General features: G+C 43.9%; 1 protein-coding gene across 1 annotated transcript in view; it reads left to right on the top strand.

The window, feature by feature from the left end:
• Nucleotides 1-13,308, top strand: part of LRRC40 (leucine rich repeat containing 40) — a 54,249-nt gene extending 40,941 nt beyond the window's left edge. The window contains exons 14-15 of the mRNA XM_089660767.1: nucleotides 1,638-1,823; nucleotides 5,023-13,308. Of these exons, the coding sequence (XP_089516893.1) occupies nucleotides 1,638-1,823; nucleotides 5,023-5,128 (292 nt within the window). The 3' untranslated portion in view covers nucleotides 5,129-13,308. The remainder of the gene's footprint in view (nucleotides 1-1,637; nucleotides 1,824-5,022) is intronic.
• The last annotated feature ends 1,749 nt before the right edge of the window (nucleotides 13,309-15,057 follow it).

The raw sequence follows: 15,057 nt of genomic DNA, 5'->3' as shown, positions 1-15,057 counted from the left end.
ATGCAAGACTGAAGGTAAGGCTGGAGGTCAGATTTAAATCGCCCCAAGATCTGAACACTTTTATTGGCTGCACTTTTACCTTCAAATTGCGTGCAGAAGAGCAGCAATGGATCACTGAGGGAGTGAGCTACTCAATGGTGGGTTAGCAAGACTGGTGTAACAATGCTAAATTTGTGTATGATTTATGGCGGTTATGCTCTTCTGTGTAGCGGACACCTTGGGGAGTCCCTTGTTACACCATTTAGTGATCAGTCATCACTTTTTCCTGATAAAAGATTCCAATACACTTTGGAGTTCGACTATTCGCTCTGTCTGATTGGTTGATAATGTGATCGAATCCAAGGCAAGCTGATGCATAAAGGAATTACAGATTCCAAGTTTGCAATTGGATAGAAAACTGGATGCAAGTGGGGCTAGTAGTACCCAAGGACAGATTTGGGCACCATTGACATAGGCAGCCTATAACAGGGTCCCAGCACCTCCAGAGTGCAGTAAGAGACTTGTAGTTCCATGGAAGGTTGAAAGTGGTATGTTACTTAGGCCAAATAAACACCTTGTGTGTGTCGGAAATGCATGCACTTTCATGGCACGAACAGAAACACAGAGATTCGGCAGTGCCATTAAATGTTAATAGCACCCCCATGCATCTGCTAACATGCGCACCAAACTGCATGGTGCTACACAAAGTGAAAAAGGGGTCAGGGACTTCTTTGGAGTATTTCTTGCATGTAGGGTAACCCATTGCAATTAATAGGCTGCCCGTACGACGTGCGGAGATGCACATCCATCGCACCTGTTGGTGAACGGAGCCTAAAACCTTCTAACCGTGATGAGAATATCGGACAAATGCAAGTGTACAATCCAAACGCACACGTTCCTGCGTTAAAAATGGCGGTGTGTATAAGTGGGTGCTGCAGCGACCGTCGGCTGGAACCGAACAGAATCAGCAAGGGAGAATGTCACCAGCACACCGAGGATCACCAATATGGGCCCAAACGTTTTAATGAATGATCATAGTTACAGCAAGGCAACGTTTCGGAGTCTCGCAGGACCCCTTCATCAGGCATGTGACGTCACATGCCTGATGAAGGGGTCCTGCGAGACTCCGAAACGTTGCCTTGCTGTAACTATGTGATCGTTTATTAAAACTTTTGGACCTATATTGGTGATCCTCGGTGTGCTGGTGACATTCTCCCCTATTGGACAAATGGTCGTCCATTTTTTTTTTTCCTTTTTGTATGCTAGTCTCGTATGAGATTTTTTGTAACTTTAGTAACCTCTTAATTTTCGATATAACAGAACACAACTTCGGAAGTGATGTATTGTAATGTATTCTTTTGTTTCCAAGCATGCACAGTCTTGGCCACTTGACTTTTCGCAGACAAATGTTGTACTGACGAAACGAAGATCGTTCATTCTGTAAAAATTGTCTTGCTTGTCCCTTCATATAATTTTGCATGACCCGTCGTGGTCGTCTCCCGAAAGCTGTGTACTAACGAGAAGATTATCAGACGATCGCTCTGAAAGAGATATTTTTCGTCTGATTTTCTCATTGTGTGTATTAGGTTTAAGCCTTGATTGAACGTTGTATTCCTGTGTAAGCAACTTAACAGCATCATTTATTCCTCTGTTTCCAGGTTTAAAACTTTCCCCGAGGTTCTGTACCGGATCCCTACTATGGATACGATTCTCATTAGCAGCAATCAGATTGGATGCATAGATCCTTTGCAGCTGATTAAACTGACAAAGCTGTCCACCCTGGACCTCCAGAATAACGACCTCCTGCAGATCCCGCCAGCCCTGGGGAACTGTGAGAGCATAAGGTGAGGGATCATTGAGTCATGTTTCCTGGTAGTCTGGTATAGCTAAGCCTGGGGTCACTGGAGAGCTTTTCATGTCTGTGATCTCGCCTCTGTGAAGGATAGCAGAAGGCCCTCTGATCCAGCCAGAGACACGATTCCAGAGATTTTTAGGTCTTGTTCCCATGGGATGTATCAATGCATACTCTGTGTAAGGCCGTGTTTACTTACACTCCGTGTCTGTGTGCATGCAGCAGCTGTATCCAAATTGACATCAATGTGACTGGATGTGCAGAACACCTGGGCATCCCCGTGTGGGTACACATGGCTTTCATATGGGGTACATATTAATACATTAAGTGTGAACTTAAAGGGGACGTACAGCCATAGCTTTATGTGCCTGAAAGCTCATTGTTCACTCCTGTGACCCGTTTTCAGGCTAAAGTTCAATGTGCAACTCAATCAATAACCTCCTATTCTGTGAACCCACCAAAAGTCACACTTTCTCCCTAGAAAGTTTACTATATTTAAACCTTTTTGTGATATACTATCTATAAGATAAATAAATATAGATAAATAAAATACATAAATCCTAAAGTGTCCAATTCAACAAAAGTCCCACATGTGTCCAATAAAGTCCAAAGATCCAAACTTCCATCCAGTAAGAAGGATTGACTCCTATTAATCCAATGAAACCTTAAAAAAATGAAAAATATACACCATAGTGCATTACCTTTTAAATCTTCAAAATAAACCAATATTGTGCAAACACAAATCACACACATATATATATATATATATATATATATATATATATACACACTAAACCCCAAACTGTGAGCACTCTGTGATCAACTGCAACACTGTGAACACTCCGTGAGACAACACCCAATAGTGCTAAGTACTAGGGTAGGGATCCCTTCAGACGAAGTTCGGAAGTGACGAAACGAGTTAGGGGAGGTGACGTCAAGACGCACGTACGCTAACCGGAAGTGTCGCCGCGCCCATTTTGTTGGTTACCTACACATGGTGTGTGCCAGTGTTTGGTAAACCTCCACAGAAAACCTTTTGTCAGAGCTGGAAGTTGGTTACTATAATGTAAGTTACTATTACATTTTATCTATGCTTGGAGATCTGTCTTAAGACTCTTCTTGTCTTTGTGAGGACCTTGGAAGGAGTATCCATAAAGAAAGAATGGAAGATTATGGTTCCATATTATCGATATGTGTATAATTACAGAGAGGGTAATAGTACCTAGCACTATTGGGTGTTGTCCCACGGAGTGTTCCCAGTGTTGCAGTTGATCAGAGTGCTCACAGTTTGGGGTTTAGTGTGTATATATATGTATATGTGTTTTTGTTTTTCTTTTCTTCTTCACATTTTTGTGTGATTTGTGTTTGCACAATATTGGTTTATTTTGAAGATTTAAAAGGTAATGCACTATGGTGTATATTTTTCATTTTTTTGAGGTTTCATTGGATTAATAGGAGTCGATCCTTCTTACTGGATGGTAGTTTGGATCTTTGGACTTTATTGGACACATGTGGGACTTTTGTTGAATTGGACACTTTAGGATTTATGTATTTTATTTATCTGTATTTATATTTATTTATCTTATAGATAGTATATCACAAAAAGGTTTAAATAAAGTTCAATGTTGGCTGCTGTCACAGAGCCAGTCCAGGCTGGGGAAAGATCCTAATCATATGGTCAGGAGCCTGGACCAGCACCTGGCTCAGCCTCTCAGCGAGCCACTGAGAGCCTGAGCCAGCTGCTCCCTGCCCCTCTACAGTCCAGCGCTCCAGTGAGTGCTGGAGGGGCAGAGCAGACAGTGGTGACTGACAGAGCGGCAGGGAGAACAGCACAATCAGCAGTGTTTGATCGCTCAGTTCTCTTCCTTAGAACTGGTGGGGAACAGATGCAGCATCGGATCGACCTAGGTAAGTATAATTTAAAAATCCAAAACTTCTCTTTTAAAGCTGAAGTTTAATCTGCTTGATTGTTGCCTTCCCTGGTTACATAGTTAGTCTGGCTGAAAAAAGACAAAAGTCCATCCAGTTCAACCACAGAAAAAAAAGTGATAATCCTATACCCACAGTTGATCCAGAGGATGGCAATAAAAAAAAACAGCAAAGCATGATCCAATTTGGAGGTTCCTTCTTTCTTCCTTCCTGTCCCCCACCAGTTCTAAGGAAGAGAACTGAGCGATCAAACACTGCTGATCGCTCAGTTCTCCATGCCGCTCTACGCAGAGAGCTGGAACCGTCAGTGACCTCTGTCTGCTCTGCACCCCAGCACTCGAGCGCTTGGCTTTAGAGGGGCAGGCAGGGCTGGCTCAGGATCTCAATGGCAGAGAGGCTGAGCCAGCTGCTGGTCCAGGCTCCTGAGTGGATCCGGACCATATGGTTAGGATCTTTCCCCAACCTGGAATGGCTCTGTGACATCAGCCACCATCAAACTTTAGTTTCTTTTAAAGCTGAAGTTTAATCTGTTTGATTGTTGCCTTCCCTGGTTCCTCCTTTCCTCCTTCATTAACTTGCCGATGCCATTTTTAAGAAATATGTTTCCTTTTTCTTGACATCATTAAAATATCATATGTTAGACCCAGCAATGTCATTGCTAGGTCTCTGTGTTTTTCTATGCAATGCAGGCAGATCATGGTTGGTGGGAGGGGCTTGAAGGGTGTTGTACTTGGCTTCCTGAAAACATCATAGCACCCTGCCTCTGTACTGCTTTCAGGAGCCCTGATACAACCAGTGGAGGAGTTATGCAAACATCAAAATGCCTTGATGGGTGGATGTCAATCTGGAGGAGAGGGCATTCCTAGGCAAGCCATATTTGCATGTTAGACCACCCTAGGTAACGCCCACATGTAATTCTGAGCGTCTATGTGCTGAAATTCAATTATTGGGGTTGGCAGGGGACAGTCAGGCTGGAAAAGAAAGTGCTAGATGATGCTGGACATCTTTCAGCCATGAAATGACTTGCTGCAGGTTCAAGTGCACACTGTGAGTAGCTCACAGTGTGCAGTGAAATCAGAGGAAAAATTTCAGTCCAGGAGAGGAGCCGTTACAACTGCAAGACTGAAGGGAAGGATGGAGGTCGCATTTAAGGTTCTCTTTTGCAGAGACCAATTTAATTTTTATTTTTGACTGAAGTATATCTTTACCTGGCCAAGGTGATCTCACAGTAATGTGTCTAATGCTGGCTGTGTTGTCCACAGAGCTCTCCATCTGGAAGGAAACCCCTTCAGGAACCCACGGGCTGCCATTTTGGCCAAGGGGACTACAGCTGTTTTGGAGTATCTCCGGAGCCGTATTACCACCTGATGGCGTCCAGTGAAGAGAAGCGGCCGGGGTTCCTTCATAGAGTTCCGGGTCTTATCCAATGCTGGGAATTTGTTGGTTTAATCTAAAACAGTGGTTCTCAACCTGTGGGTCGTGACCCCTTTGGGGGTCAAACAACCCTTTCACAGGGGTCCCCTAAGACAATTAGAAAACACATATTTCTGATGTGTAAAGAGCAGCTACTGTGTAGAAAGCAGCTGCTGTGTTGAAAGCAGCTACTGTGCTGAAAGCAGCTACTGTGCTGAAAGCAGCAGTATTGGAGGTAAAATGACACTTCATGAATTATAATTACTGGGTAAATAATTTTATGGTTGGGGGTCACCACAACATGAGGGACTGTATTAAAGGGTCACGGCATTAGGAAGGTTGAGAACCACTGATCTAAAAGGTTCCACTGCTATCGTCCATTGCAATTCCTGACATGGCACAGAGCTCTGGACTTGTCTATCACACTGCTATGGGGAGACGCAACCAAATGTTGGGGAGCCTTCTTGTACCTCAAATGTTTCTCACACTGCCAACACTAAACGTCTTGAGGAATATACTTTAGGTAAAAAAATGTTTAGATTTTCCATTTGATGACAACCTTGAAATGAATTATGTGAAGGGCCTGTCCCTACTCTGGGTTATTGACCCACTGTTAACTTGGTGTAATGCAGATTGGGGTTGGGTGGATGTGCTGGCCGGCAGAGCTGTGCAGGGATGGGGCCATCACCGTCACTTCCCCCATGCAGCCCCTCCACTATACACAGGGGTATGTGTAGCACTGTCATTCTGCCAGACTCCTGTAGCAGGATCTAACACATCGGCATTAAAGCTGTACTCCGGTCTCAAAAAGGCCCTCAGCCTCGAAAGATATAAATATATAAATCCACTTTCTGAGTGCTAAACGTCTCCACAAACCCAGTTATTACCTTGTAAAAGAGGCAATGACATCATCATGTGAACTATGACATTGACAATCCTATAACCTACTTTCTGTGCGTTTTGGATGCAGAAAAAAAGCAATGCATGTAGTGTGACCTGGCCCTAAACGTTGCAGTTTGTACATCATGTATTTGTACATAGCCTGTGCAGAGAGCAGAGTTGTAGGAGGGGCCGAGCAGGCTCCACCCACTACAGGCTGCCTGCAGAAAACTACAGGAGGAGGCGAAGACAAGACCAGTCACCCTGCACAAGGAGAGAGAGCAGCAGTGAGCGGTCTTTATTACAGGAAGTAAAGTCTCACACTGGATTACTGCACAGATCTGGAAGAAATACACAAAGCCCACCGAGATTCCAGAAGAATACACATGATGAATGTATTCAGATATTTGCTTATCCCGGAGTTCAGCTTTAAAGTGGAAGTTCACTGTCAGTGTGATTTTTTTTTTTTTTTTTTTTCCCCCAAATCCCCCCCCCCCTCCCCCCATGCAATTCAATGAGCTCTGAATGCTACATACCAGCACTCTGGTTTTAAATTGTGCATATCATCTCATTACACATGCAGCTCTGGGGGAGGGGGCTCTCCACAAAGACCACGGGACACGTGGCCCTTCGTTATCCTGTCATTTGCAGGACAGGCTGGACATTATGTGCCCCTTAGTACCAGCTCTGGGTCCTTCAAGCTGTGCTCATGTGCAGTGTGCTGTCCCTGTCCCAGCTAGGCTTGGTGGCTGTAACTCCAGGCCATTCCAGCTTTGCACATGTGCAGTATGATCTCTCTAGATGAGCTCAGCTAGAGAAGGAGACAGTGAACACACACAGATGGACCTGCATGGAATGGACAATAGGGGGCGCACAATTGTAATGTTCAGCTCGTCCTGCAAACGGGAGTACAGAGGGGGAATGGAGGGGCCACCAGTCTTTGTGGAGAAGCCCCCCACAGGAGGATGAGCATTTAAAATAGGAGGAGCGCTGGTATGGACTTTTCAGAGCATATGGAATTGCATTGGGGGGTTTTGAGAAAATCTTGCTGAAAATGAAGCCCATTTTGCATTATGGTGTGGGGTACAAGGTGTGAGGGGTGGAGCTCTCCAAGGAGATGGACTCCAACACTTGCCTAGGTGCTTGTACTGCTAAGTAGTGAGTTCTATTTCAGCCCAAATATTTCTAAGCCAATAAACGGCCCATTGTGGCTCTCAGATGCCCGAAGCGCTGCGTGTGACCTTTCTCAGGGGCTGAATTTGGTTGCATGTAGCACCACCTTGACACACAAAGCCATATAAACTATTGACTGTGTTTGGGCATTTATATTAGTGCACCAAGTAGACCACAAATCACAGTGCATGCTCCAGTGAAATGCGACCTGCATCAGAAATAGGAAATCGCTCTTTGATTATGCAGTCCAGATGTGTTCTGGATGCGTTTTTGCATGTGCGGTTTTGATGCATTTCAATGCTTTTTTTATGCATTCCAGTTATTTTTTTCCCCTCTTTTTCTGCAATTTAAATAGGAACATATGCGTTCCGGTGTTTTTGATGCATTTTACCACGTTCCAGAAAAAATGCAGCATGTTTTACTTTTTTTTTCTGCAACCGGAACGCACTGGAACAGCAAGCACTGATGTGAACTATGACATTGACAATCATATAACCTACTTTCTGTGCGATTTGGATGCAGAAAAAAAGGAACTGAAACACATGTAGTGTGACCTGGCCAGGAGCGGACTGACCATTTGGAAATTGGGGCACTGCCCGAGGGCCCGGGTCAGTAGGGGGCCCATGAGATGCCCCTGGTACCTTTTTCATAGGTTTTTTTAAGTTTGGGCAAGGATACAGGGGCCCCATGATCCCCTATTGCCCGGGGGCCCCATGAGTTGTCAGTCCGTCCCTGGACCTGGCCCTAAACGTTGCAGTTTGTATGTCATGTATTTGAAAAGGCTGCATATGTTTTATGTATTCACCATAAAAGAACAGTGCTCAAATATGAATACAGTAATGTAAAACATATCATAGAAAAACTGTTCCAAGGCCATAGAAGTGCTTAAAGTGTCACTAAAGGCAAAACGTTTCTTTTTAGTTTTGGATAGAGTGGAGATGGATTAGAACCCCTTTCTGTATTTGTCCTGCTGACTGTTATCACTAAAAGTTGAAAGCAAAAGAAAATCTTAAGTTTTAAGTGATTAGCACTTTCGCCTGGCAGTACTTGGGTCCGCCGTTTCAAATCCCAACCATGGCAGCATCTGCCTGGAATTTGCATGTTCTCCCTGTGCCTGCGTGGGTTTCCTCCTACACTCCAAAGACATGCTGGTAGTTTAATTGGCTCCTGTCTAAATTGGCCCTAGTATGTGTATGTATGAATGTGAGCTAGGGACCTTAGATTGTGAGCTCCTTGAGGGCAGGAGCTGATGTGAACATATATTACATACGGAAATCGCTGTGTAAATGGATGTCACTGTACTTGTAATGAATAATCTTCCAAACGGGACTCTAGTTCTGGTAACACCCTAGGATTCCGTCACTTTGGAGGGATTTCCTTTCACTTCCTGTTTTGGCTGTGCAACAGGAAGTGAAAGAGAAATCTCCCCAATGGGACACAGAGGGCCAAAAATAAATTGAGAGGGGTTTATAACCCTCCCTTATTTTATCCAAAATTAAAAAGGTTTTGTCTTTAGTGATACTTTAATAGGTGACAATGCCTTTTAAACTAGAATTATAGGCAAAACTTTTTTTCATTTTGGATAGAGTAAGGGAGGGTTATAACCCGTCAGATATTTTTTCGCCATCTCTCTCCCTTTGGGGAGATTTCCTTTCACTTCCTGTCCCATAGCCAAAACAGGAAGTGAGAGGAAATCCCTGCAAATTAAGGGAATTCCTTAGGGCCCCCTAGGTCATCAGAACTCATGTCTCCATTGGACGATTCCCCCTCTATTACTTTTTATGGGGTTTCTTTTACTTTCACTTTTTGATGATCATGGTAAACAGGACAAAGAGAGAGGGTGAACCTCTCTGACAGGGACACAGACAGCAAAAGAAAGCTGACTGGTGTTCTAATCTTTCTCTCTCTATCCAAAACTAAAAAAAGATTTTGCCTTTAGCTATACTTTAATGAAATCTGTGTTGGAGCCCAGATGACCTTCCACCAATCAAAACTGCACCTACCAACAGTAGATTATAGGAAGGTCATAGTGGCCTGAAGCTTAGAGCCATACACTGGAAAACTCATCAACTCCCCAATAGCTCATGGTCACCAGGAGGATTCCAAAAATTTAAAAAAAAGCCTCATATAGTGTAAAATTGTTAATACAAAGATTCAAAACAAACCACTGTCCACTCACACTATACAAGTGCATACATTACACATCCATGGGCACCACAATATGGCTGCTAAATATTGATTGCACCAAGCCCCAGGGGGATCGCTAGACAATTCAACCTTACACCCGCTCACAGAATTCCACAGTGTGCCACTAGCATGCGTGATGACGTCAACGTTGTCTTCACCAGGAGCTGTTTTGATTGGTGGAGGATCACATGGTGACCAACACGGATTGTTACCTATCCACCACCAATCAAAACTACAAAACAGGATGAGGAGGCAATGGCAAAACACGTAGGGTGGGACGTCCTCATGCACGCTACATGTGGTATGCTGTGGAACTCCGCTGGCAATCTGTGAGCCATTGGTAGGACGAGTCTTGGAATTCCCCTGGCGCTTGGTACAATTAATCTTTAGCAGCCATATTGTGATGCCCATGGATGTGTAATGTATGCACTTGTATAATGCCAGCTGATAGTGGTTTGTTTTTAGTCTTTTTAATAATAAGCAATATTACACTATATGAGTTTTTTTTTTAATTTTGGGTATCCTTGTGATGAGCATGAGCTATTGGGGAGATAAGATTTCCTGTGTGTGGATCTAAACTTCAGGCCTATTTTACCTTCCTATAATCTACGGTAGGTAAGTGCGGTTGTGATTGGTGAAGGATCATGCATGGATTGTCTCCCATTAATCACTTATATGGACTTGGGACGGTTTTTCTGTTGTTTCATATTACTGTATCCTTCATAAGATATATAAATTATTTAATATTGATCATATCACTGTTAAGGTGGAGATGTGAGTGCTTTTGTGGTAAATATATATATATTTATAGGGAATATAATATATCTCTCCCCGGACCCTGCATTCACTATATCTGGTCTCCCCGGACCCTGCATTCACTATATCTGGTCTCCCCGGACCCTGCATTCACTATATCTGGTCTCCCCGGACCCTGCATCCACTATATCCGGTCTCCCCGGACCCTGCATCCACTATATCCGGTCTCCCCGGACCCTGCATTCACTATATCTGGTCTCCCCAGACCCTGCATTCACTATATCTGGTAAATATATATATATATATTTATTTCAGGTACTTATATAGTGCTGTCAATTTACGCAGCGCTTTACATATATATTGTACATTCACATCAGTCCCTAACCCTCAAGGGGCGTACAATCTAAGGTCCCTAACTCACATTCATACATACACAGGAGCCAATTCACCTACCAGCATGTCTTTGGAGTGTGGAAGGAAACCAGAGTACCCGGAGGAAACCCACGCAGGCACAGGGAGAACATGCATACTCCAGGCAGGAGGTGCCATGGCTGGGATTCGAACCAATGACCCAAGTACTGCCAGGCGGAAGTGCTAACCATTAAGCCACTGTGCTGCAATATATATATATATATATATATATAATTTATTTTGTTTTCTTTTGAGTGTGAACAGCTGCTTTGGGTTAATCACAGCCTGTGTATAGTGTGTCTTTTATATTTTATGTGCCTGGAGCAGGCACCTTAGTACACTGAGCAGTAGGTGGCGCAAGTCTCCTTCTAAACTATAGTCAGTGCAACTTGATAGATAGTTGAAAAAAAGTTGCAAACTATTTCACACATAATTTTCCTGTTGCCATTTCTTACTCTGTGCCACTGATAGTTTATTGGGTTCCAAGTATTTTGCAAGAATAGGTCCTGTTGGGTTAAAAAAGAGCCTGATAGCAGAGTACGTTTGGTAGTTGTTTAAAGTTTTTGAGATTCCGTAAGCGCCCCTCCTTAATGTGATAGTCCAGTATTGTCTACATTTTTTTTTTTGTAAGATTTTAGCACCTTTTCCAGTAACATTTCTAAATATTGCTCATTTACAAAGTCTTGTTGATGGAAAAAAAAATCAATAGCTTAGAAATAGGTAAACTTTTTTCTGCCTTTAGTTGGTTAAAAGTTAAACCTCAATAAAGGACAGTTGTGGAAATCCAGTACAGAACACCTTCCCCAATAGGTCAGGGGCGGACTGACAACTCATGGAGCCCCCAGGCAATAGGTGATCATGGGGCCCCTGTGTCCTTGCCCAAACTCAAAAAAGCCTATGAAAAAGGTACCAGGGGCAACTCATGGGGCCCTACTGACCCTGGGCCCTCGGGCAGTACCCGAGTTTCCAAATGGTCAGTCCGCCCCTGGTCAGGGGTCTCCAAACTTTCCAAAGAAAGGGCCAGTTTACTGTCCTTCAGACTTTAGGGGAGCTGGCTATGCCCAGTGGGAGTAAACAATGCCCAGTCTTTGGTATTAGGGGGAGAAATAGTCGGTGCCAGTGGGAGGAATAGTGCCCCATTGATGGTGTCAGTGGAAGAAATTGTGCTCAATCGTTGGTGTCAGTGGAAGGAATTATGCCCCATTGTTGGTGTCATTGGCAGGAATAGGGCCTCAAGGCAAGCAAAGGGCCACAGTTTGGAGACCACTGTTAGAGATAAGGAGAGTGGAAGGTGTTCTGTAGTCCAGCAGGAGACAGCTAGTTAGGGATGACAACACTACTTGGGATGTCACTGCAGCAGAGGTAGAGTTGTCGGCTCAATACAAAATGTAAAGTATCTTTGCGGGAAAACTTTTTTTTTAGGTTTGGATGGAGTAAGGGAAGGGTCAAACCCTTTGTTTTTTTGTTTTGTTTTTTTAAATAAAGTGAGAGGGAAATCTAAAATTTTTGAAGTCCCCCAGAACAAGAGGTGATAGGAAATCTTCCCATGTTCCAGGGACAGCTAAGATGGAAACTCTCTTTATTTTGGGAGATTTCCTCTAACTTCCTGTTGTGTCTCTGGAACAGGAAGTGAGGCCAAATCTCCCAAGTGGCACACAGCCAAAAAAAAAATAGGTCTTAACCCTTTCCTATGCTCTTCAAAGCTCAAATGAAATGTTTTGTCCATACATACACTATGTTCCTAGGCTAGCTCACCCACTGTGCCCAGTACAAGGTGATCCAACTCTTCCTTATGAAATGTTAAGGTGTTTTCTATTATTCAGCAGAAGGAGTGAGACTTTTTGTCGCAGGTGTGAGCTTGTGTGCAGGAACTGTGGCAGAGAAATCTCAATATGACCACAAAATGAGCTTAGAATGCTGCTCAATGCTGGGTATTCTGTTTCTCATGATCCACAGGAGTGGAGGGGGGGGGGGGCAGGTATATCAGTGTGCCTAGCCAGAGCTAGGCAGAGCGATGTGTGTAGAGGAAACACCGCTCTCCTGGCCAGCCACAGTGACATGTGAGTGAGGATCAGCTTCAGCCTACAAGTCTTCACTAAAAAACCACAAACTGACGCGTTTCACCCAACTCATCAGGGCTTAGTCGTATGACTATGTCCCGGTAGGTGGGGCGAAATGCGGAGACATGTAGGCTGAAGCTGATCCTTACATTTTGCCCCACCTACCGGGACTTAGTCATATGACTAAGCCTCGGTGAGTGTGGTGAAATGCGTCAGTTTGTGGTTGTCATGGTGGCTGGCCAGTAGAGCGGTGTTTCTCCATTCACAGGGAAATCTCTGCCATAGTTCCTAGGACATACAGTAGAAGCGAGTGGGTGATTCGTCTCTCCAGACTCCGGCTCTAATTAGAATATCACTTTAGGGCCCTATTGAGGAGGTGAGACGGTGTCCTGGGACCTGCAGCTTTCCTCTGTTGAACATATAATATATTGTGATGATTAAAAATGTACTAATTGGTTTATATTCCAGCGTCTCGTCTGTATTTGGTTCTGTCCCCTTTCATGGACCCTGACCGCTGCATGCTGTGTCCTTAAACTGCTCCAGTCAGAATACAATTGCCAGGAAATGCCATGGAACCCTCCACTGTGGCTAAAAAGTTAAATATTTAACTTATAGAAGTTCTACACAAGCCATTTTGTAATTCCTTGTTATTAAAAGTTAGTTTATTCATTTCTGCCTGCAGCCTGTGATTTTCTAAGAGCAAAAAAAAAATCACCACTTTTGCAACCAAGGCAACAGTACTCTTTATAAAGAATGGTCCAAATATCACGTTTATCTGCCCGTGTGATTGGCTCACTATTATTCCCAATAAATATTCACTGGATGGACAATTTCAAGTATCCAGGACATTGACCTTTACATGGGGATTTACTAAAGCTGGGCAAATTGGTGGATCTCTGCAATGTTTTCAAAACGACCTTTGAGCTGGATCTTCATCTTCAGGAAGAGGGCATGTTTGGAGGTTGAGCTCATTGAAGGTCTTCCTGATCTCTCGGCGTCTTCCAGTGATGTTCTTCCGCTCTTAAAGCGCATGTGCCACTCAAAACACCTCGAGCGACTCATTGCAGCATCTCCATAAACTTGCCGAATCGTGTGAAATGTCTCTGGCAGATCTGTCCAGTTTCATGCAGAATTTCACATTTGCTCTTTGCTATTTCATCATGGACAGCAAGTTAGAACAGACGTGGTAACGCACGTGGTCAGAATAGCAACAGTTGTACAGCTCCCGATGCCAGGACGATGTCTTTTGGCACACTGACTTGTGAAGATCAGTGCTCCCTGTGACTGTGCGTACAGCCTTGTGCTGCCATCTGTTGGTGTGTTACAAAACTAGTCTCAAAACTTTTTGATACCGCCTCGTATGTGTGTAGGTATATATATATTGTATCTATCTATCTATCTACATAGATAGATATCCATCCAAAGAAAACAATTTTTGCATTTTGAATGGAGTAGGCGTGGGCTATACCTGCTATCAGTTTTTTTATTTGCTATCTGTGTCTCATTAGGGAAAGTTTCTTTTGCTTCCTGTTCTGTATATTTAACAGAAAGTGAGAGGATATCTTTGCAATGTGAGGGAAATCTCCCCCCCCCCCCCCATAAAGCAGTATAAAAACCCAAATGCAAACATTTGTTATATTGCAGCTTACCAATTCTTAGATGTGATGGCTGCATTCATTTTCTTTTTTTTTAATGCTTTCTTCTGTTTACATCTGGTGATCCAGCCAGCAAGTCTGATTTTCAAAAGAACAAGCTATCCAGCAGAATGTACCAGTTTTACAGGGATGAGACAAACCATTTACCACTGACAGAGGTGTTTACATTGACCAGCTTTTATTTATTTAACAACTTTTTGCAAAAGGAAAAAAACAAAAAAATGCTGTAACTGATTATGAAGTGTTAGCTGGACTTGGGTTTCAATTTGTTAGTGTATCAAAATCTGCTAGTCTATATAACAGTCCCCTCCCCCAAGACAGACAATGCTGCTGTCCAAAGGTGCTCCCTGTGCTCCTTCATCCAGAGTGGGGGCGCTGTAATACAGGAGAGTGGTGTTTCCTCCATTCACAGGGAAAACTCTGCCCATAGTTCCTAGGAGATACAGTAGAAACAAGTGGATGATTCGTCCCTCCAGGCTCCACCATTGATGTATTTAGGTTTCGTGCTGCCCTAGGCAACACTAAGATTGTCCGCCCCCACGGACACCGACCAACACCAACCCCCCCCCCCTCTCGTGGAGAAAGCCTGACATTGACCAACAAGACCCCTGCCCCCCACCTGGAAGAGCCTTCCATTACCCCCCCCCCCCCCGGTCATAGAGAGAAAGACGCTCATCTTCATCTCCGGACATCCTTGGGAATGAAAGTCAGGGACTACATACAACATTAACCCCTTGCCTACCAGGCACTTATACCCCCTTCC

This window comes from Staurois parvus, unplaced genomic scaffold (assembly GCF_062004578.1).
Source record: "Staurois parvus isolate SC_StPar_1 unplaced genomic scaffold, SC_StPar_1.0 ptg001270l, whole genome shotgun sequence".
Classification (NCBI taxonomy): Eukaryota; Metazoa; Chordata; class Amphibia; order Anura; family Ranidae; genus Staurois; species Staurois parvus.
The sequence above is the reverse complement of the archived record's forward strand: the minus strand, read 5'-3'. Positions and strand labels throughout refer to the sequence as shown.